The sequence below is a fragment of the Malus domestica genome, chromosome 11, assembly GCF_042453785.1.
Source record: "Malus domestica chromosome 11, GDT2T_hap1".
Taxonomy (NCBI): domain Eukaryota; kingdom Viridiplantae; phylum Streptophyta; class Magnoliopsida; order Rosales; family Rosaceae; genus Malus; species Malus domestica.
This window is the reverse complement of record NC_091671.1, coordinates 3,910,367-3,934,131: the sequence shown is the minus strand read 5'-3', so window position 1 is coordinate 3,934,131 and position 23,765 is coordinate 3,910,367. Positions and strand designations below refer to the sequence as shown.

Sequence of the window (23,765 nt, the reverse complement as noted above, 5' to 3'; positions counted from 1 at the left end):
TTGTGTGGAATGTTCCGGAATGCCCTAGATTATCTTGAATGCTCCGCCACGTTCTTGATTTCTCCGGGACGTTCCAGAAGCTTCCATGAAGACAGGGCTTCATGGGCTTAGATATATGATGTCTTGGGCATTTTCTTTGTTTTTAACATGCGGCCCGTGACACTAGGAAGCACTACCAAACAAATATTTCCTTGCAAGCACCACGGTAGGAAGGAAATATAAGTGTCTAAAGCAAAGGATCGAATGTATCCTTCAATTGAATTCACAACGTACGTAAGATAGTTAGCGCACTATGGAAGGAAGGAACTCGTGGTGTCTGAAGGAAAGGATCGAATATATCCTTCAATTATTGAATACACCACTTTTTCACGTTATAAAAAGTTAAACCTACTGACATCTCTTGTCTATCATATCATCCTCCATTGTACTTGCATTGTATCCAAGAGAGAAATTAAACACTGTGATTAGCTGAGTTGCAGGAAATTGAAGGAATGGCGGCTGAAGCTGTGCTTACTTTTGCTACCGAGGGAATACTGAAGAAGGTGCTTTCACTTGCTGCTCAACCATTCAGTCTTGCATGGGGTTTCAAAGCTGAGCTCGGAAAGCTTCAAGAGTCATTCACTAACATTGAACTTTTGTTGAATGATGTTGCCGACAAACCACAAGGTAGTATATATTTTTGAATTGTCTTATAATCTCGCACACACATGCTACAATTACAAGGTATTTAACTTATTTTCATTCTCTAACAGGTCGGCCAATAGAGGCATGGGTGAAGAAACTCAAAGACGTAGCTCATGATGCAGAGGATGTCTTCGATGAACTCGAGTACGAAGGTTATCGGCGTAAAGTCGAAATCCAAAACCATATGAAGAAAAAGGTTCTTAACTTCTTTTCACTCTCCAATCCACTTGCATTTCGTCTTCAAATGGCCCATAAAATTCAGAAGATCAATGCATCCTTGGTGGATCTCGAGAGGAAAGCATCTCCTCTTGGATTAGCTTCCAAGAATAAAGTTGCAACCACTCAGGGGATTAGATGTGACAGACAAACCAACGCATTCTTTGGCAAAGACGAAATAACTGTTGGAAGGAAAGATGATGTGTCAAAAATAGTCACAACCTTGACCGACTCCAAATACAATCAAGAAAATCTTGCGGTTATGGCCATCGTGGGAATGGGAGGCCTCGGAAAAACAACATTGGCCAAGTCAGTTTACAATGAGGATTCGATAGACAAGTTTTTTGAAAAAAAAATTTGGATTTGTGTATCCGACACTTTTGACGTTAATTCCATCCTACATCAAATGTCTGAACAACTTAATCGGGAAAAAGCCCCTTCTAAAGATAACCAGAATACTCTGCTTTTGTCCCTCAATGAAGAGTTGAAAGATAAAAAATACTTGCTCGTACTTGATGACGTTTGGAACGAAGATTCCAAACTATGGGAGAGTTTCATGGAATGTTTGTCAAAGCTCAGTTCTGCTAAAGGATCCAAAATCATTGTCACCACTCGCAAAGAGAAAGTCGCATCAATCTCAGAAAAGATACTTCCACGACATGAATTGGGAAAACTTTCCGGAGATGAATGTTGGTCCATCATGAGAAATAGAGCTTTCCCAACTAGCAGTGATCCTAAGTTCGATACAATTGGAAGGGAGATTGCTGAAAAGTGCCGTGGTGTTCCATTGGTGGCAAAGGTGCGTACTATTATTATGTATCATATTCATCACATGGAATTTGCACATTAAAAACATATTTATTTGTTTACATGGAATTTGCACATTTTTTATATTTATTTGTTTGCATGTTTTCATTTATAAACTAAGGATTTTAGACATTAGGGCTTAAATAAGATGATTTTTAGATTATAGTCTGAATAGTTTTGTAATTCTGAGATCCTTCTTTTAAAACACGTTGACACGTCATCTACAATGATATCCATAAGTTTTGCTATTATTTACAAGCTTGCCATTTTTTCTTACCTATTATATGTAATGCTAGATAATTCTAACACGGCAATTTTAATTATCACGTTAATGCTTAAGTCAATTCGATCTCAAATAGAAAAGAAATTCCTATAATCAATTAACGCCATATTTAGGTGCAACTATTTTGCTGAGTTAATTAGTCATTATTTTCATTTGTATGACAACGTTTTGTATTGTATTTATAGTTGCTTAGGCACTTTAACTTAGGTCCCTTTGTATCAAACCAAAAAAGGTACAATATTTTAGGTCCCTTGATTTAGGTGCAAATATTTTGTTCAGTACATCATAGGTTTATGATTGAAAGATATATGGTTACATGCGACCTCGTCATATAATAAAATTTAAAAAAATGATTAATTTGAAAATGTATGGAAGGCATATATGGTTGGTCCTCAAATATGTTTAGTTCAATTCAAACGAGGTAAGAAAATAAGCCATAAATGGCTCCTAAAAAATGTACAACACAAGACACATATCCCTTAATTACACAAGGGTATTATAGTAAAAAAAAGTTAATCTAAAAGGAAAAAAATAATAAATATGATGTGGAATATAAATGTTGACTTGAACACGAAGTCAAATGACTATTTCAATATATAATCCTACACCACACATTTATCTAAAAGTGAAATTATTTAAGGATTAAAGTTAAAATTTCTATTTATAAATTGGGACGGTATTTGCATCCACCTCGTTGGGTGCACCACCTTATAAACAAGGACAAGTTCTTGTGAAAAACGTATTTTAACTGTATAAACTTTAGAATCAAAACCATTCATGTTTGTAATCATCATTTGAATATATATCATCATTACAAAAGTGGTTATTGAGAGATAGGTCATTGCAGCTTTTACTTTCTATACAAAAACTCATCCAGTGTTAAACATTCAAATAAAACCTAAATTTGAAAATCTGCCGTATATGCAAATAAATAACTGGTTATTATAAATATTTGCAACATATGCCACAAAGATGTTATTACTCACCCTAATTTTTCAATAAATGTTATTCCTCACACTAAATTGTGTCTTCCACATATACCAAAAAATAATATTTCTATAAATAATATATAGGTAGATTAATTTATATAAAAATAATATATATAGCTATATTAATCTATCTTGTTTAAATTTCAAGGGATCGGTAAATTAGTTGTATTGCAATATATATAGCTATAATGTGCTAGATCAAAAATAATAATATAAAATTTTGCGTACATTATATAGCTATAATGAGATAAGTAAATTATTTTTACTATTAATATTTTTATTCTATGTAGGTACACTAACATATAGATACATTAAATCCTATGAAAAAGGAAAATAGATACATTATTTTGTGTGTGTTTCAAACCAAAAACAACATAATATATCTATTTATATTTTAGCTAGGTAAAATAGAATGCTAATAGGTAAATTGCTTTTACCGTAAAAACAATTTTGAACCCTAAACCAAAATAGTGGTGGTCGTTGATAAAAAGAAATGTAATTAGAGGTATTTTAGGCATTCAAAAAAACAAACAAAATGTGTGAAGTCAAATTAATTAATGAATTTACTTATGTACAACCTGTTTTCTACATTATTTTAGGACGCATTTGAACTCACTAATCCAATTAACAGGTTTTGGGAGGCATTTTGCACACTAAAAAAAGTATCAGAGAATGGCCGTCATTTAAAAACAATACAATATGGGACAACCTATCAAAAGAAGAAGATATAATTATGCCAGTCTTGAGATTGAGTTTTGACAATTTAGAATCACCATCATTGAAGCAATGTTTTGCATATTGCTCAATATTCGAGAAAGACTTTGAAATTCAAAGAGAGAACTTGATTCAACTTTGGATGGCTCAAGGACTACTCCGAGCTTCACATGACGAAAGTAAAGATATGGAGGACACAGGCAATGAGTATTTTGATATTCTATTGCATAGCTCTTTGTTTCAAGATGCTACGATTAGTGACAATGGCACTGTTAGCAAATGCAAGATGCATGATCTTGTGCACGATTTGGCAGAACTTGTGTCCAAATCTGAAAGCTTGAAGGGAGACTTATGTGGCAGAGATAATACACTTGAGATTCGACATGTTGCTCGGGTTTCTACTTCTACACTGGAAAATATTCCAGCAAGAAGTGCTAGGAAATTGCGGTCACTGTTTTCCGACAACGGTGAAGTTCCTACTAACATTCTTCCACAGTTCAAAGCTTTACGCGTCTTGAATTTATGGAATGCTAATATTGAAGAACTTCCAGTTTCAGTTGGTAGGCTGAAACACTTAAGGTATCTTGACATTTCTGAAACAGGATTCAAAGCACTCCCCAAATCTATAGGCAAGCTCTATAACCTTCAGACATTAAGAGCAGTGAATTGTGCCCTTGAAGAGTTTCCGAAAGAACTGCAAAACTTGATCAACCTGAGACATATTTATTTTGATGAGGATATCAAATTCCCAAAAGGGATACGTCGGTTGACTTGCCTTCGAACATTACCTTACTTTTCGGTGGGTAATGAGATTGGTCGTCGAATTGAAGAGTTGGCTAGCTTGAAACAATTGAAGGGTGAATTAATTGTTTCTAATTTGCAACTCGTAAAGAATGGAGAAGAAGCAAAGAAAGCAAAGTTAGAGGATAAGACGAAAATACGCCATTTAAGCTTCAATTGGACAGAAGATAGGTCAACAACAGACAACAACGAGGACGAAGATGTCCTAGAAGGCCTCCGACCACATCTTGAGTTGGAGAGCTTAAGTATTGCAAACTTCATGGGCAACAAGTTTCCACCTTGGATGATGAGTGGGTCATTACCGCTCAACAACTTGAAGAGGATTCAATTACTTGGATGTGACAAATGTGAAGGAGTCCCACCGCTCGGTCATCTACCCAGTCTTACGGAGCTTAAAATTAGAGGAATGGCTAACTTGAAATGTGTTGGAGATGAGTTCTATGGTTATGATCTTGTCCACAATCTAGCCACGACAAGTGAGGAGGTAATTACTTTATTTCCAGCGCTTAAAGTATTATATATTTCTGATTGTGGTGATCTAAATGAATGGAAGCAAGCACCAACAACGTCAAGGAAAAAAGTTGTGGTTTTTCCTTGTCTCGAGATGTTGACCGTCGAAAATTGTTCCAAATTGAGAAATGCTCCGAGTCATTTTCCATGTCTCCAAAAGTTGGAGATGTCTTCTTGTGATAGCAGAACGCCAATAGAAGAAATAAGCAGTGGATTAACAACTCTTACCTCTCTTGAAATAAGAGGTATTAAGGAGCTTACTTGTTTGCCGCGGGGGATTTTGAAGAAGAATAATAATCTCTATTCTTTGGTTATAAAGAAATGCGATGATTTAACGTGTATTACCCCAGATGTAGTCGGTTCTCGCGGTTCTCTTAAAAAATTAGTCATTTGGAATTGCGACAAGCTGAGGCATTTGCCAGATGGGCTAGACACGCTCCAGCTCCTTGAGGAACTGACTATTAAGGGATGTGATAGTCTAGAGTTGATTCCAATTGCACAGGGCATGGCATCTCTACGGGAATTAGAGATTGGAGGTTGTGGACGATTGTCACTCCTGCCGAGTGGGTTAAAGAACTGCACCTCTCTCCAGAAATTGAGTATAACTCACTGCGATGGATTATCAGGCCCATTGAGTTTATGGGCCTCTCTCGTGGAAGTGAGTTTAATGAATTGCGATGGATTATCAGGCCGATTGAGTGTGTGGGCCTCTCTCGTGGAATTGGATATGAGGTATTGCAATAATCTGACATCAATTGAAATGAAAGGCAACGGGTCCCTCACCGCCTCTCTTCAGAACTTGATAATCTGGAATTGCCATGAATTATCAAGCATACCTGCTCTTCCACAACAATGTCCCTCTCTTCAGTACTTGGAGATAATTGGATGCCCAAAGCTATCATGGGTTGGTGTCCAAAGTAGCAGAGTTGAGAAGGAGGAGAAGTGCATTAGTCTACAATCTACTTCAGATTTGCGCACCATGACCTCCCTTCAACAACTGTTTATTATAAATTGTGAAAGATTAGAAAGTTGGGTGAGCAGCCTGCAATTCCCACTCTCTCTTGACACGCTGTCCATAGTCAAAATCCCTAATTTACAGATTCTTCCAAGTTTAGACAGCCTCAATTCTCTCCGTGATTTGGGGATCGGTGGGTTCTGGGAGGAGCTCGATTCCTTCCCTGATTTTGAAGTTGGATCATTAATGCATCTTAGATCGTTAAGTTTGTCTGGTTGGCCTAAGCTCAAGTCTCTGCCTCAACAAATTCAACACCTCACTTCTCTAACAGGTTTGTTTGTATATGACTTTGAGGGAGTGGAGACTTTGCCAGAATGGTTGGGTAGCCTTACATCCCTTACATATCTGTGGATTTGGGGTTGCAAGAATCTGAAGAATTTACCAAGTGTCCAAGCTATGCAACGCCTCACCAAATTACAAACTCTAGGGATTCGTGGTTGTCATCCCCTTTTAGAGCAAAGATGCACCAAGAACTGCGGCACAGATTGGCCTAAGATTTCTCACATTCCAGATATCACAAGTAAGTTTTTAAATTATTGAAATCAAATATCCTAAGAGTTGTATATATTATATGTTAATCTATTTTCTTATTTTATTCCGTGTCTCCAGTAGTACTACACTCAAATTTAAACTAGTATAACATAATTTGTTTATCCTTCTCCCTCTTCTTTTAAATGATCAGTACGAGGTCCGAGACAATACTTGGATTGAAACTACGCAACTGGAACGATGTAGTGCAGTAGGTGCAAGCAGAGGCCAGGTACTGATGCACAAAATATTAATTCTCTCGATCTACCTTCCTTCTCAATGATGTACCTTTAAGTTACAGTCCTTATCAAGCTAGCAAGCCTCTTTTCGTGGTACCACGTGGGCATTCTGTTTTACATGTTATCTTTATTAGTTTCGGCAACATCAGTTCGGTATATGCTTACTTTATTTAGTTCATTTGTATAAGTGCTGAACCGCAAGCTTGAATATCCATCATAGTATTGAATCTTGTTTAATCACACACTGCCCTCGCCCAAGTAGTGTTAGATGAGTAATGCCAAGATTTGTAGTCATGTAAAACCATGTTCATATAATATATAGAATTACTGCAATTCCTTTGTTATTATCCTTATGAAGATTTTGGGCTGATATAATTTATGGTTACTTGTGATTTATGAACAGTGATTTGAATTTGGTTGATTTCTTTATCTCTATTTCACATCCCTTAAGTAACATGATGAAATGTCAAATGCCCGCATTTTTGCAGAAATTAGGTAAAAGAATCTTCAGTTGCTATGCTAGATGATATTTCCAAGCATTGTACTATGACAAGTTTAAATCCGCGCCCAAGTAGTGTTAGATGAGTAATGCCAAGATTTGGAAATCGGTGGGTTCTGGGAGGAGCTCGATTCCTTCCCTGATTTTCAAGTTGGATCATTAATGCATCTTACAAGGTTATACTTGTATGGTTGGCCTAAGCTCAAGTCTCTGCCTCAACAAATTCAAGGCCTCACTTCTCTAACACATTTGTTTGTATATCACTTTGAGGGAGTGGAGACTTTGCCAAAATGGTTGGGTAGCCTTACATCCCTTACACAACTGTGGATTTGGGGTTGCAAGAATCTGAAGAATTTACCAAGTGTCCAAGCTATGCAACGCCTCACCAAATTACAAACTCTCCGTATAATTATATGTCACCCCCTTCTAAAGGAAAGATGCAAGAGGGACAGCGGCACAGATTGGCCTAAGATTTCTCACATTCCACGTATCTTAAGTAAGTTTTTAAAATTATTGAAATCAAATCACAGAGCTGACATTATATGTTTATATCATTTTTCTTCTTTTATTCTGTGTCTCCAGTAGTACTACACTCAAATATAAACTAGTATAACATAATTTGTTTATCCTTCTCCCTCTTCTTTTAAATCAGTTCGGGGCAGATACTTGTGAGACAACAGTTGGATTGAAGCTATGCAACGCCTCACTGAATTACAAACTCTGTGTATTGAGGGATGTCATCCCCTTCTCAATCAAAGATGCAGGAGGGACAGCGGCACAGATTGGCCTAAGATTTCTCACATTCCAGATATCACAAGTAAGTTTTTTAAATTATTGAAATCAAATTACAGAGCTGATGTTACGTGTTTATCTCTTTTCTTCATTTATTTCGTGTCTCCACTAGTACTACACTCAAATTTAAACTAGTATAACATAATTTGTTTATCCTTCTCCCTTTTCTTTTAAATGATCAGTTGAGGTCTGAGACAATACTTGGATTGAAACTACGCAACTGGAACGATGTAGTGCAGTAGGTGCAAACAGAATCCAGGTACTGATGCATAAGATATTGTTTTTTTTTTTTTTTCCAGAAATGTGTTGTTTGTTGTTTAAGATATTGTTTCATCCTTTCATCCATTGCATGCTAATGACTTTTTATCCTGATCACAATAGTAGTGGTGGATTTACCACATTTGTTTCTTTGATCTCTTACAGTTTGCGTATTTCATTGATTCCTGCACAATGAGGAAATTTGTCTATAACTCTATATTATCTCAAGACTTGTTTTCAGGATAATGATGTTGATATAATAAATAGAACTGCTGTAATTGCTTTCTTATGAAGATTTTGGACTGATAGTTTTGGGGCTACTTGAAATATCTGAATTGTATGCAGAGTGATTTGAATACTATTGATTTTGTGTCTGTAGTTGATATTGCTAGAGTAACTTGATGAATCTGATGAATTTACCAAGTGTCCAAGCTATGCAACGCCTCACCAAATTACAAAAACCATGGATTTCTGGATGTCATCCCCTTTTAGAGGAAAGATGCACCAGGTACATCGGCACAGATTGGCCTAAGATTTCTCACATTCCAGATATCACAAGTAAGTTTTTTAAATTATTGAAATCAAATTACAGAGGTGACGTTATATATTTATCTCTTTTGTTCTTTTATTCCGTGTCTCCACTGGTGCTACACTCAAATTTAAACTAGTATAACATAATTTGTTTATCCTTCTCCCTTTTCTTTTAAATCAGTTGGGGAAGGAGACTTCTTCTGAGACAACAGTTGGATTGAAGCTATGCAAGATTTCTCACATTCCAGATATCAGAAGTAAGTTTTTAAATTATTGAAATCAAATTACAGAGGTGATGTCATATGTTTATCCCTTTTCTTCTTTTATTCCATGTCTCCACTAGTACTACACTCAAATTTAAATTAATATAACATAATTTGTTTATCCTTCTCCCTCTTCTTTTAAATCAGTTTGGGAATGAGTCTTCTAAGACAACTAGTATAAGCATACCTGTTCTTCCACAACAATGTCCATCTCTTCAGGAATTGTGGATAAGAGGATGCCCAAAGCTATCATCGTTTGGTGTCAAAAGTAGCAGAGTTGGGAAGGAGGAGTTAGTCTACAATCTACTTCAGATTTGCGCATCATGACCTCCCTTCGACTTATGTGGATTGAAAGATGTGAAAGATTAGAAAGTTGGGTGAGCAGCCTGCAATTCCCACTCTCTCTTGAGACGCTGGCAATAGTCAGTATCCTTAATTTAAAGATTCTTCCAAGTTTAGACGGCCTTAATTCTCTCCGTCATTTGGATATCGGTGGATTTTGGGAGGAGCTCGATTCCTTTCCTGATTTTCAAGTTGCATCATTAATGAATCTTACAAGTTTAGTGTTGTGGGGTTGGCCTAAGCTCAAGTCTCTGCCTCAACAAATTCAACACCTCACTTCTCTAACACATTTGGAGATATGTTCATTTGACGGAGTGGAGACTTTGCCAGAATGGTTGGGTAGCCTTACATTCCTTACAGAGCTGACGATTTGGTCTTGCGAGAATCTGAGGAATTTACCAAGATTCCAAGCTATGCAACGCCTCACCAAATTACAAACTCTGTATATTTCTGGATGCCATCCTCTTCTAAAGCAAAGATGCATGAGGAACAGCGGCACAGATTGGCCTAAGATTTCTCACATTCCAGATATCACAAGTAAGTTTTTTAAATTATTGAAATCAAGTAACAGAGCTGACGTTATATGTTTATATCCTTTGTTCTTTTCTTCCGTGTCTCCACTAGTACTACACTGAAATTTAAACTAGTATAACGTAATTTGTTTATCCTTCTCCCTTTTCTTTTAAATGATCAGTTGTGGTCTGATCAAATTACAATTCCTAGAGATTTGGATTTGTCATCCCCTTTTAGAAGAAAGATGCAGCAGGGACAACGACACAGATTGGCCTAAGATTTCTCACATTCCAAAAATCGACAGTAAGTTTTTAAATTATTGAAATCAAATAACAAAGCTGACGTTATATGTTTATCTCTTTGCTTCTTTTATTCCATGTCTCCACTAGTACTACACTCAAATTTAAACTAGTATAACATAATTTGTTTGTCCTTCTCCCTCTTCTTTTAAATCAGTTTGGGGCTGAGACTTCTGAGACAACAGTTGGATTGAAGCTATGCAATGCCTTGCGATACTACAACAAATGTGTATTGGGAAAATCAAATTTCATGATGTGCAAGGCCACAGTTCTCCGAGATTACTTGTATTCCAGTTTTATGTACAAACGACTCCAAATGGCTCAAACTTTTGCATTGAAATTAAGTCATGTAAGATTTTCAAACCCACATCTCCTCTTCTCTTCTACTTCTAATTGATCAATACATTCTACTGTTGACTTCTGACTTACTATATATGTTGTGTGTTTCCCAGTGCCATCTATATTTCTTTTGCTATGCTGTGGCGTTTTTCATGATGCTCAATAGCTATAAACTGACTCCAGGTACTGATGCACACAATATTAATTCTCTCGCTCTACCTTCATTTCTCAATAATATACCTCTTTTTATAGTCCTTGGGCATTCTCCTTTACATGTTATCTTTCTTAATGCCGGCAACATCAATCAATATTTTAACTTTCTTTAGTTCATCTGTATGAGTGGAGTGCTGAACCACTAGCTTGATCACCCATCATGGTATTGAATCTTGTTTAATCACACACTGCCAGCACCCAAGTAGTGTTAGATGAGTAATGCCAAGAATTGTCATCATGTAAAACCATGTTCATATAATATTTAGAACTACTGCAATTACTTTCTGTTTGTTATTGTTATCCTTATGAAGATTTTGGACTGATATTTTTATGGTTACTTGTGATTTATGAACAAGTGGTGCGATGGCAAGTGCCTTCGCCCATGAGCGGTAGGTCTCGGGTTCGAGACTTGGGAGCAGCCTCTCCATAAATGGGGGTAAGGCTAGCCGACATTCACCTCTCCCAGACCATGCGTAAAGCGGGAGCCTTGTGCACTGGGTACGACCGACTTGTGATTTATGAACAGTGTTCAAATCGTATAAACAGTGATTTGAATTTGGTTGATTTATTTATCTCTATTTCATATCCCTTGACTAACTTGATGAAATGTCAAATACCCTGTTATTGCAAAAATTAGGTAAAAGAATCTTCAATTACTCAAGATAATTTTCAAGCCTGCAATTCCCACTCTCGTTTGAGGCGCTGACAATAAGAGACATCCCGAATTTAGAGAGTCTTCCAAGTTTAGACAGCCTCCATTCTCTCCATCATTTGGAAATCGGTCGGTTCTGGGAGGAGCTCGATTCCTTCCCTGATTTTTAGCCTTGTATGGTTGGCCTAAGCTCAAGTCTCCGCCTCAACAAATTCAACACCTCACTTCTAACATTTTTGGTGATATATCAATTTGACAGAGTGGAGACATTGCCAGAATGGTTGGGTAACCTTACATACTTTACAGAGATGGACATTCAAGATTGCAAGAATCTGATGAATTTACCTAGTGTCCAAGCTATGCAACGCCGAGCCAACTTACATACTCTGACTATTTATGAATGTCATCCCCTTCTAAAGCAAAGATGCACCAGGGACAATGGCACAGATTGACCTAAGATTTCTCACATTCCACTTATCCTAAGTATGTTTTAAAATTATTGAAATCAAATTACAGAGCTCACGTTATAGGTTTATCTCTTTTGTTTTTTTATTCTGTGTCTCCACTATTACTACACAAAAATTCAAAGCACGTACTATAACAAAATTTGTTTATCCTTCTCCTTTTTAAGTCACACAGCAGTTGAATCGATGGTAGGCAGCACCTTACCAAATTTCATGGTGTGCAAGGCCACAGTTCTCCAAGATTACTTTTATTCCAGTTGTATGTACAACGACTCCACATGGCTCCAACTTCTGCATTGACGGAGTGGAGACTTTACCAGAATGGTTGGGTAGCCTTACATCCCTTAAGAGCTGTGGATTTGGGATTGCAAGAATCTGATGAATTTACCAAGTGTCCAAGCTATGCAACGCCTCACCAACTTACAATCTCCAAGGATTTATGGATGTCATCCCCTTTTAGAGGAAAGATGCAGCAGGGACAGCGGCACAGAGTGGCCTAAGATTTCTCACATTCCATATTTCAGAAGTAAGGTTTTTAAATTATTGAAATCAAATTTCTGAGCTGACGTTATATGTTTATCATTTTTCTTCTTTTATTCCGTGTCTCCACTAGTAGTACACTCAAATTTAAACTAGTATAACATAATTTGTTTATCCTTCTCTCTTTTCTTTTAAATGATCAGTTGTGGTCTGAGACAATACTTGGATTGAAACTACGCAACGGGAACGATGTAGTGCAGTAGGTGCAAGCAGAGTCCAGGTACTGAAGCACAAGATATGTTTTTTTTTTACAGAAATGTGGTGTTTGTTGTTTTAGATATTATTTCATCCTTTCATCCCTTACATGCTAATGACTTTTTATTCTGATCACAATGGCAGTGGTAGATTTACCACATTTGTTGCTTCCATCTCTTGCAGGTTGCTTATTCCATTGGTTCATGCACAATGAGGAAATTTGTTTATATTATCCCAAGACTTGTTTTCAGGTTAACGACGTTAATATAATATATAGAACTCTTGTAATTGCTTTCTTGTGAAGATTTTCGACTCATAGTTTTGGGGCAACTTGTAATATGCACAGTGATTTGAATTCTATTGATTTTGTGTCAGTAATTGATATCGCTCGAGTAACTTGATGAACTGTTGAGTACCTGTATTATTGCTGAAATTATCAAGAGAGATTATTATGAGAGTAGCCATATGAAATGTTTATTTTGCAGCAAGTTCACTGGACCTTGATATTACTCATGAAAGTCTTCGAGGGCTTGTTCATTTATGGAACTCGCTATGACTCAGCGGTGGCAGGGTATTCTGTTGAGGATATAAAATTCTATGGGATAGGAAACGAAAATGCTAGAGGAGAGGTATTCCTGTTGCCAAAATTGCAACTTAAACAGTATGCAAGCTTTTCTGCTGTGGTCATATCAGGCTATCTGTTTTACTAATACTATACAGAATTAGTTTGAAAGTTAAAACTCAATAGTGATTTCTTTCTTGCAGCTTTTCACTTGCTGTTGGCACCAAGTTGGGGCATGTAATTTCTCAAATGTCTCGCGAGGTTGCTGAGAAATATATGATGCTAACAAATTTGAGGGGACTTAATTGTTCATCCTTCAGCGGATTACCTTTGGTTCTACAGGCCCAGACTTGTTCTCTTTGTGATTTTATTATACTGTGTTATGTAATTCTTCTCAACTGGCATTTTCTTCATTAGCTTCAATTGACAATCGAGAATTCCAAATTCCGAGGTACCAGAGGACTTGAAGAGTTTCTCAGTTAATGGCGTGGGAGTACTTATTGTGAATCTAAGTGTTGAACCATGACTGGAATGTTTCTTCAAGATGTGAGAAAGATTGAAATTTGTTGTTTATATTTTTCTTTAAGTTGTTTTGGTGTTATCTTTGTACAGGGATATTGGGATTCCGATCAAAGCTCATAGGCGGATCAATATCATTCTTCAACTTCAATCATGTTTCCCTAAAGGTCCTGAGAGATACCCAGTAGTATTCCACTCAGAAGACTCGTATCGTTCCTGATGTGGGATTAGAATGTGCAACGCTGTCCGGGGAGTTTGGGAGTTAATTATGGTGGTCTTCTATCCACAGGTTGAGTCACAATGTTGCTTACTTTTTTGTGGACATGAACACTGCCAAAATACTCTTTACGTATCAGCCTACGGCATTGTTTCTTCCTGGGTCAGTTATCCACTGACTTTTTCTAAATTCATCTATTTGCATTAGGCGGCTTTCTCAATTGAGAATTCATTTTGATCCACTGTGTTGCTTACTCTTATGTATTCACCCCTTCTCTAGGTTGTGGCAATTCCCTAAAGCGGGTGGAAGCTTCCACGGGCTATCATGTGTACATAAGAGGAAAATGTCCAATCAGAGATATTGACAAGGTAAAATTATTCACAGTTTTGTTATTTATTAAGAAAAGAAACTTTCATTATTTTCATTTGACGGAGTGGAGACTGTGCCGGAATGGTTGGGTAGCCTTACATCCCTTAAATAGCTGAGGATTCTTTCTTGCAATAATCTGAAGAGCTTACCTAGTGTCCAAGCTATGCAACACCTCACCAACTTACAAACTCTCTATATTTCTGGATGTCATCCCCATCTAAAGGAATGATGCACCGAGGACAGCGGCACAGATTGGCCTAAGATTTCTCACATTCCAAATATCACTAGTGAGTTTTTAAATTCTTGAAATCATATTACAGAGCTCATGTTGTATGTTTTTCTTTTTTGTTCTTTTATTCTGTCTCCACTAGTACAACAACAACAACAACAACAACAACAAAGCCTTTTCCCACTAAGTGGGGTCGGCTATATGAATCCTAGAACGCCATTGCGCTCGGTTTTGTGTCATGTCCTCCGTTAGATCCAAGTACTCTAAGTCTTTTCTTAGAGTCTCTTCCAAAGTTTTCCTAGGTCTTCCTCTACCCCTTTGGCCCTGAACCTCTGTCCCGTAGTCACATCTTCGAACCGGAGCGTCAGTCGGCCTTCTTTGCACATGTCCAAATCATCGGAGCCGATTTTCTCTCATCTTTCCTACAATTTCGGCTACTCCTACTTTACCTCGGATATCCTCATTACCAATCTTATCCTTTCTCGTGTGCCCACACATCCCACGAAGCATCCTCATCTCCGCTACACCCATTTTGTGTACGTGTTGATGCTTCACCGCCCAACATTCTGTGCCATACAACATCGCTGGCCTTATTGCCGTCCTATAAAATTTTCCCTTGAGCTTCAGTGGCCTACGACGGTCACACAACACGCCGGATGCACTCTTACACTTCATCCATCCAGCTCGTATTCTATGGTTGAGATCTCCATCTAATTCTCCGTTCTCTTGCGAGATAGATCCTAGGTAGCGAAAACGGTCGCTTTTTGTGATCTTCGCTAGATTGCTCCGGTCATTAGTGTGGATAAGTATATAAATGGATAGAGATAGGAAAGCAAACACAAGATGTACGTGGTTCACCCAGATTGGCTACGTCCACGGAATAGAAGAGTTCTCATTAATTGTGAAGGGTTTACACAAGTACATAGGTTCAAGCTCTCATTTAGTGAGTACAAGTGAATGATTTAGTACAAATGACATTAGGAAATATTGTGGGAGAATGATCTCGTAATCACGAAACTTCTAAGTATCGGAGTGTGGTGTCGTCTTGACTTGCCTTATCTGTCTCATAGGTAGATGTGGCATCTTCTCTGGAAGTACTCTTCCTCCATCCAGGGGTGGTATCTTTAACTGGTGGAGATGCACAAGGTAATGTATCAATTTCACTTGAAGCTTACTTGTAGTCTCAGGCTTGGTCAAGCGCGATACAAACCATGTAGTAGGAGTCCCCCAAGTCGCCGAGCTAGGGGGTCTGCTGAAAGAGGTGACAGACAAGGTAAGCAATCAGAGCTCCGACTGATTGTTCACCTTCTCCCCATCTTGCAGCAGCATGAAGGATAAAGAGAAGAAAAATGAGAAGAGATGATATGAGATACTTTTGCTTTTGAAGAAGTAACTTTCCACAGGCTTATTCTTGAACTGAGCTGGAGGGTTTTCTGGTTTCCTCCAGAGTATAAGGCCGACTGAAGAATTTGAGGGTCAAAACAAGTCCATCAAATCTAGAGTACGTTCCACCCTGCTGATATGGGATACTTTTGCTTTTGACAGAGTAATGGGTGTATCGGCACGTGTGCTGTTACGCTTGTCTCCACATGCTTCCTTGTATCCTTCGCACTTGCCCTATCTGTTCCTCAAGCAGATGCGGAATCTTCCCTGGAAACATAAGATGTTGAAGATGAGTACTCGAGAGCAATGCCAGGTAAGTAATCAGGTAAGGGGTTCCAGGCAGTCAGTTCCTGGCTGGAAGCTTGATTCCAAGTGCTGACTGATTGCTCTCTTTCTCCTTGTCTTGCAGGTAAAAACAAGGCCAAAGGAAAAGACAGGGAAAAAGCATGATATGGGATACTCTTGCTTTTAACCCTGATGATATGAGATATTCTTGCTCTAGTATAGCTTGTTTGCAGAGGTATTATCGGGGGGAAAGAAAGCTGAATATTTCGAAAGGCTTCGTTGGGAGTGCCCTCTCAGATATGATGAAGGGTTGAGCATTTTTGCAGGTCTGCCTGTCCGTTGGGGATGGAGGTCGACATATATAGGAGTCTTCCTAAAAACAAGTAGTAATGCTATTCCTTTACCCTGTTTGGTCATAGCACGGTAGTGGGAGCTGCCAGTTTCACATGTTTTAACTCTGTCAGAGCACTTTGAAAAAGTGGTCTGTGGTATCTGGCTCTCGAGATTCGGAGAACGATGCCTCTTCGATTTTTGAGAAAGCAATCATGTTGGGGGTCTGGCTCTCGAGATTCGTAGAGTAGTGTCTCTTCGATTTTTGAGGAAGTAATCATGTTGGGAGTCTGGCTCTCGAGATTCGGAGGGCGGTGCCTCTTCGATTTTGGAGCAAGCAATCCTGTTGGGAGTGTTGTCTCGAATGTGAGTAAAGGTTGGGCATGTTTGCTAGTCTACCTTGCCACGAAGCACAAAGGTTGACACACAGAGACTTTCCAATTATCCAGCAATGGTACTGTTCCTTTACCCTCTCTTCGCTTTTGAGAAAGTAGTCATGTTGGGAGTCTGGCTCTCGAGATTCGGAGGACGGTGCCTCTTCGATTTTGGAGCAAGCAATCTTGTTGGGAGTGTTTTCTCGAAAGTGAGTAAAGGTTGGGCATGTTTGCTAGTCTACCTTGCCACGAAGCACAGAGGTTGACACACAGGGACTTTCCAATTATCCAGCAGTGGTACTGTTCCTTTACCCTTGTGGGTAATAATATGGTAGCTAGACCTTCAAAATTTATGTGTCTAAACTTTGTTAGTGCTGTTTCTTTGCTATTCTTTTACCTTTCTTGGTCAGAGCGATGTAGTGGGAGCTGCAAGCTTCACGTGCTCAACTTTGGCAGAGAACTTTGGCAAAGTTATCTGTGGTACCCATGAGCTATTGTTGCGTGTGGGAAGTGGGTGATTGAACAGTAAGATTCATGTGCTTTCTACTTCACCAGAAGTCTTCGACAGAATGCCCATAATTTCTGCAAAGCTGAGTGTGCGTGTGACAGGTGCTGACAAAGCTAGAAAAGTAGGTGCCTCTTCGATTTCTGAGATCGGCCCTCGTGGTCTCTGAGCAGCCCAGCTTTTGAGAAAGCGAGCGCCTCTTCGATTGATTCGGAGAACGATGCCTCATCGATTTTTGAGAAAGCAATCATGCTGGGGGTCTGGCTCTCGAAGATTCGGGGAGCAGTGTCTCTTCGATTTTTGAGAAAGTAATCACGTTGGGAGTCTGGCTCTCGAGATTCGGAGGGCGGTGCCTCTTCGATTTTGGAGCAAGCAATCTTGTTGGGAGTGTTTTCTCGAATGTTAGTAAAGGTTGGGCATGTTTGCTAGTCTACCTTGCCACGAAGCACAGAGGTTGACACACAGGGACTTTCCAATTATCCAGCAATGGTACTGTTCCTTTACCCTCTCTTCGATTTTTAAGAAAGTAGTCATGTTGGGAGTCTGGCTCTCGAGATTCGGAGGACGGTGCCTCTTCGATTTTGGAGCAAGCAATCTTATTGGGAGTGTTTTCTCGAATGTGAGTAAAGGTTGGGCATGTTTGCTAGTCTACCTTGCCACGAAGCACAGAGGTTGACACACAAGGACTTTCCAATTATCCAGCAGTGGTACTGTTCCTTTACCCTTGTGGGTAATAATATGGTAGCTAGACCTTCAAAATTTATGGGTCTAAACTTTGTTAGTGCTGTTTCTTTGCTATTCTTTTACCCTTCTTGGTCAGAGCGATGTAGTGGGAGCTGCAAGCTTCACGTGCTCAACTTTGGCAGAGAACTTTGGCAAAGTTATCTGTGGTACCCATGAGCTATTGTTGCGTGTGGGAAGTGGGTGATTGAACAGTAAGATTCATGTGTTTTCTACTTCCCCAGAAGTCTTCGACAGAATGCTCATAATTTCTGCAAAGCTGAGTGTGCGTGTGACGAGTGCTGACAAGGCTGGAAAAGTAGGTGCCTCTTCGATTTCTGAGATCGGCCCTCGTGGTCTCTGGGGAGCCCAGCTTTTGAGAAAGCGAGCGCCTCTTCGATTTCTGAGATCGGCCTTCGTGGTCTTTGAGCAGCCCAACTTTTGAGAAAGCAAACGCCTCTTCGATTTCTGAGATCAACCCTCGTGCTTTTGAGAAAGCAAACGCCTCTTCGATTTCTGAGCAGGCGCCTCTTCGATTTCTGAGCAGGCGCCTCTTCGATTTCTGAAGCTCCGTCGAGTGCAGATTTTTATAGAGGCTGACATTAAGTTCCAAAGCACACTTGAATCTCCACCAGTAGAAGCTTCATTCTTGCACTTCTAAGATCTTGATTTGTCCGACCTCTTCTCTCTTCAACACCTTTGAAAATGTCTGGCCCCTTCGACCGTTGTTTTGACTTGAACCTTGTTGAAGAGGCAGCCCCGCCTTCTCCAGACAACATATGGCGCCCATCCTTCGTCTCCCCTACTGGTCCTCTTACCGTTGGGGATTCCGTGATGAAGAATGATATGACCGCTGCGGTGGTGGCCAGGAACCTTCTCACTCCCAAAGATAACAGACTACTTTCCAAACGGTCTGATGAGTTAGCTGTTAAGGATTCGCTGGCTCTCAGTGTTCAGTGTGCAGGTTCTGTGTCTAATATGGCCCAACGCCTATTTGCTCGAACCCGCCAAGTTGAATCCTTGGCGGCTGAAGTGATGAGTCTCAAACAGGAGATTAGAGGGCTCAAGCATGAGAATAAACAGTTGCACCGACTCGCACCTGACTATGCTACAAACATGAAGAGGAAGCTTGACCAGATGAAGGAAACTGATGGTCAGGTTTTACTTGATCATCAGAGATTTGTGGGTTTGTTCCAAAGGCATTTATTGCCTTCGTCTTCTGGGGCTGTACCGCGTAATGAAGCTCCGAATGATCAACCTCTGATGCCTCCTCCTTCTAGGGTTCTGTCCAGTACTGAGACTCCAAATGATCCCCCTCCGGTGCCTTCTCTTTCTGGGGCTCTACCGACTGCTGAGACTTCTCCTAAGCAACCTTTGTGAAGGCTCCGTCTTGTGTGTTTATTTTGACTCATGTATATGTACATATTTGTAGCTGATCGGGGATATCAATAAATAAGCTTTCCTTCATTTCAACGTATTGTGTTAAATACACCAAAGCCTTCTTCGCTAAGTTCTTTGAATTTTCTTTTGTTGAAGCTTGTATGTTGAAGCTTTCTGAGTGGAGCATGTAGGTTGGGGTAGTGTTCCCTTAATTTCCCGAGTGAGGAAAACTTCTCGATTGGAGACTTGGAAAATCCAAGTCACTGAGTGGGATCGGCTATATGAATCTTAGAACGCCATTGTGCTCGATCCTGTGTCATGTCCTTCGTTAGATCCAAGTACTCTAAGTCTTTTCTTAGAGTCTCTTCCAAAGTTTTCCTAGGTCTTCCTCTACCCCTTCGGCCCTGAACCTCTGTCCCATAGTCGCATCTTCTAATCGGAGCGTCAGTAGGCCTTCTTTGCACATGTCCAAACCACCGTAACCGATTTTCTCTCATCTTTCCTTCAATTTCGGCTACTCCTACTTTACCCCGGATATCCTCATTCCTAATCTTATCCTTTCTCGTGTGCCCACACATCCAACGAAGCATCCTCATCTCCGCTACACCCATTTTGTGTACGTGTTGATGTTTCACCGCCCAACATTTTGTGCCATACAGCATCGCCGGCCTTATTGCCGTCCTATAAAATTTTCCCTTGAGCTTCAATGGCATACGGCGGTCACACAACACGCCGGATGCACTCTTCCACTTCATCCATCCAGCTTGTATTCTATGGTTGAGATCTCCATCTAATTATCCGTTCTTTTGCAAGATAGATCCTAGGTAACGAAAACGGTCGCTTTTTGGTATTTCTTGATCTCCGATCCTCACCCCTAACTCGTTTTGGCCTCCATTTGCACTGAACTTGCACTCCATATATTCTGTCTTTGATCGGCTTAGGCGAAGACCTTTAGATTCCAACACTTCTCTCCAAAGGTTAAGCTTTGCATTTACCCCTTCCTGAGTTTCATCTATCAACACTATATCGTCTGCGAAAAGCATACACCAAGGAATATCATCTTGAATATGTCCTGTTAACTCATCCATTACCAACGCAAAAAGGTAAGGACTTAAGGATGAGCCTTGATGTAATCCTACAGTTATGGGGAAGCTTTCGGTTTGTCCTTCATGAGTTCTTACGGCAGTCTTTGCTCCTTCATACATATCCTTTATAGCTTGGATATATGCTACTCGTACTCCTTTCTTCTCTAAAATTCTCCAAAGAATGTCTCTTGGGACCCTATCATACGCTTTTTCCAAATCTATAAAGACCATGTGTAAATCCTTTTTCCCATCTCTATATCTTTCCATCAATCTTCGTAAGAGATAGATTGCCTCCATGGTTGAGCGCCCTGGCATGAACCCGAATTGGTTGTCCGAAACCCGTGTCTCTTGCCTCAATCTATGCTCAATGACTCTCTCCCAGAGCTTCATTGTATGACTCATTAGCTTAATACCCCTATAGTTCATGCAATTTTGTACGTCGCCCTTGTTCTTGTAGATAGGCACCAAAGTATGTACAGTTTGATATTCAGGGGATGGAACTTTAAGGGGAATGGCTACACAGTTCTCCAAGAGTACTTGTATTCCATATTTTATGTACAAACAAATCCAAACGGCTCGAACTTTTGCATTGAAATCAAGTCATGTAAGCTTTTCAAACCACACACCTGCTCCTCTTCTAATTGATCAATACAATGTACTGTTGACTTCTGACTTACTATATGTGTTGTGTGTTTCCCACTGGCATCTATATTTCTTTTGGCATGATGTGGCCGTTTTCAGGATAATCAATGAGTGGAAACTCTGTCCAAGTGCTGATGTACAAGGTATTAAATTTCCGATCATGGTATTCAAATCTTGTTATAAACTTGGAAGAGTAATGCCAAGACTTGTGATCATGTAAAACCATGTTCAGATAATATAAATATAGATTTACTGCAATTGCTTTCCGTCTGTTATTATTCTTACAAAGTTTTTCGGATGATATTTTTATGGTTACTTGTGATTTCTGAACAATTTTTTTTTTAATCTGATGAACAATGGTTTGAATACAGTTGATTATTGAATTGCTATTTCATATCCCCTTGAGTAACTTGATGAACTGTTAAATGCCTGCATTATTGCAGAAATTAGGTAAAGAATCATCAGTTGCAATGCTAAGTTAGGGATTTTATAATTTGGCAAATTTAAGAAATCGGTGGAAAGGTCTACAAACCCGAAATTGATAAAATTCGCCATTGGCAGGTTCGGGGAGGAGCTCAATTCCATTCCTGATGTTCAAGGTTGATCATTGCGGCATGAATTGTTACATTTTAAAGGGTGGCCAAAGCTCAAGTCTCTGCCTCATCAAATTCAACACTTTTCTTTAACTGGTTTATATATCAACTACTTGAGGGACTGGAGACTTTACCAGACTTGTTGGGTAACCTTACATCCCTTATAGTGCTGGGGATTAGGAATTACAAGAATTTGATGAATCTACCTTTTGCCAAAGCTATGCAATGCGTCACCGCTTTACTGTCGGAGTGAATTAAGCAACGTAAGTTTTTCAAACTCCACCTCCTTTCCTCTTCTAGTAGTTGAGTCAACTTGCTATATACGTTGTGTTTCCAATAGGCATATATAACTCTTTTAGCATCCTTTGGCATTTTTCATGACGCTCTTACTCAACTCAACTGGAACGATGTAGTGCAGTAGGTACAAACAGAGTCCAAGTACTGTAGCACAAGATATGTTTTTCCAGATGTGGTTTTTGTTGTTTTAGATATTGTTTCATCCTTCTTTCAGCCATTGCATGCTACATTTCTCATTCTACCTTGTTCAGTAATTTACTTGCCTTACAGGCCTTTTCAAGCTAGCATGTAATTTCCGAATTGGTTCATAACGTTGTTGAGAAATACATTGAAATCGAACCGGATTTGGTTGTTCAGCCATAAGTCAATCACGATTAGTCACAGACCCAGACTAGTTCTGATTCTGATTCACATTGTTTTGTCCCAAAACTTTTTAAGTGGAATTTTGCCTCTGGCCAGATTGTTGTCTTAAAATTATCGGCTAATGATTTTTTATCCTGATCACAATGGAGTGGTAGATTTATCATATTTGTTGCTTCGATCTCTTGCAGTTTACTTATTTCATTGGTTTCTTATGAAGATTTTAGACCGATAGTTTTGGGGCTACTTGTAATTTCTGAATCATATGCACAGTGATCTGAATTCTGTTGATTTTGTTTGTAATTGATATCGCTCGAGTAACTCGATGAACTGTTGAGTGATATTATTATGAGAGTACCAATATGAAATGTTCATTTTGCAGCAAGCTCATTGGACCATGATATCACTCATGAGAGTCTTCGAGGGGGTTTTACTTTCATGGAACTCACCATGCTTCAACGGTGGCAGATTATGCTGTTGAAGATGTAAAGTTGCAACATATAAAGTAAGCGAGCTTTTCTGCTGCGGTCATATCAGGCTATCTGTTTTAATATGCAGAATTAGTTTGAAAATTAATACTCATGGTAATTTCTTTCCCGCAGCTTTTACTTGCTGTTGGTGACTTGGTCATGTACGATGCGAGGTGACTTAGTTGTTCATCCTTCAGCGGATTACCTTCGGCTCTACAGGCCCATACTTGTACTCTAATTCTTCTCAACTGGCATTTTCTTGTTTCTTCACCAAATTCTTTTCAAGTGGAATTCAAGATGGCATGTGGTCATTCTGGTGGATAGGATGTTAGATTTCTACCCAAGTATTCCGGGTTCGAAACTCTCCATTTCTGTAAATTATTGTAGTAGTTTCGAATTCCTCCCCGTCCCTAATAATCATCAATTTTCTTTCTTTTCAAATGCTTCTTTAAGAACGTTGGGTAAATTAAATTTTACCACCTTGGAGAAGAACATATGTCAGGAGGGTTCTCCTTCCAACAACTCAGAATCTTAGAGAAGAACTTTTCATCTTTAGTTTCATTTGTGTTCCATTCTAAATCCATTTCTTTACGTTCTTTTGTCTTTAACAAAAAAAATTAAAAATTGAATCCTAAAAACTAAAATAAATTCCTTAGCAAACGGGTTTTAGATTGATATTTTTATGAATTCAAAAAGATTATGCCAAAAGAAAGCAAATGATTCGAGTCTTCCGCAACAAATAATTTGATATTGCATGAG

The 23,765-nt window shown here is 39.1% G+C and overlaps 1 protein-coding gene across 14 annotated transcripts; it reads left to right on the top strand.

Moving 5' to 3' along the window:
* Nucleotides 1-392: 392 nt before the first annotated feature.
* On the top strand, nt 393-23,561 carry LOC103447244 (putative disease resistance protein RGA3). 14 transcript variants are annotated; one of them, XR_011572993.1, is made up of 22 exons: nt 7,963-8,102; nt 8,260-8,336; nt 8,715-8,893; nt 9,048-9,123; nt 9,277-10,008; nt 10,166-10,287; nt 10,441-10,632; nt 10,736-10,805; nt 11,473-11,616; nt 11,747-11,970; nt 12,119-12,477; nt 12,635-12,711; nt 12,870-12,937; nt 13,172-13,315; nt 13,452-13,699; nt 13,861-14,146; nt 14,264-14,352; nt 14,577-14,640; nt 21,386-21,429; nt 21,848-22,142; nt 22,919-23,041; nt 23,139-23,561. XR_011572993.1 is itself a non-coding variant. In XM_029088041.2 (5 exons), exons 1-4 carry the CDS (start codon nt 492-494, stop codon nt 6,728-6,730), a joined length of 4,080 nt encoding a protein of 1,359 aa, XP_028943874.1. In that variant the 5' UTR covers nt 393-491; the 3' UTR covers nt 6,731-6,779; nt 7,275-7,413. The 14 variants fall into 14 exon arrangements, 1 of the variants encoding a protein (XP_028943874.1); XR_011572994.1 differs by lacking the exons at nt 7,963-8,102; nt 8,260-8,336; nt 8,715-8,893; ... (1 more) ...; nt 9,277-10,008; nt 10,166-10,287 and adding an exon at nt 21,106-21,248 and having other exon boundaries at nt 10,469-10,632; nt 10,789-10,805; nt 13,257-13,347; nt 14,447-14,683; XR_011572997.1 differs by lacking the exons at nt 13,861-14,146; nt 14,264-14,352; nt 14,577-14,640; ... (2 more) ...; nt 22,919-23,041; nt 23,139-23,561 and having other exon boundaries at nt 13,257-13,315; nt 13,452-13,692.
* The last annotated feature ends 204 nt before the right edge of the window (nt 23,562-23,765 follow it).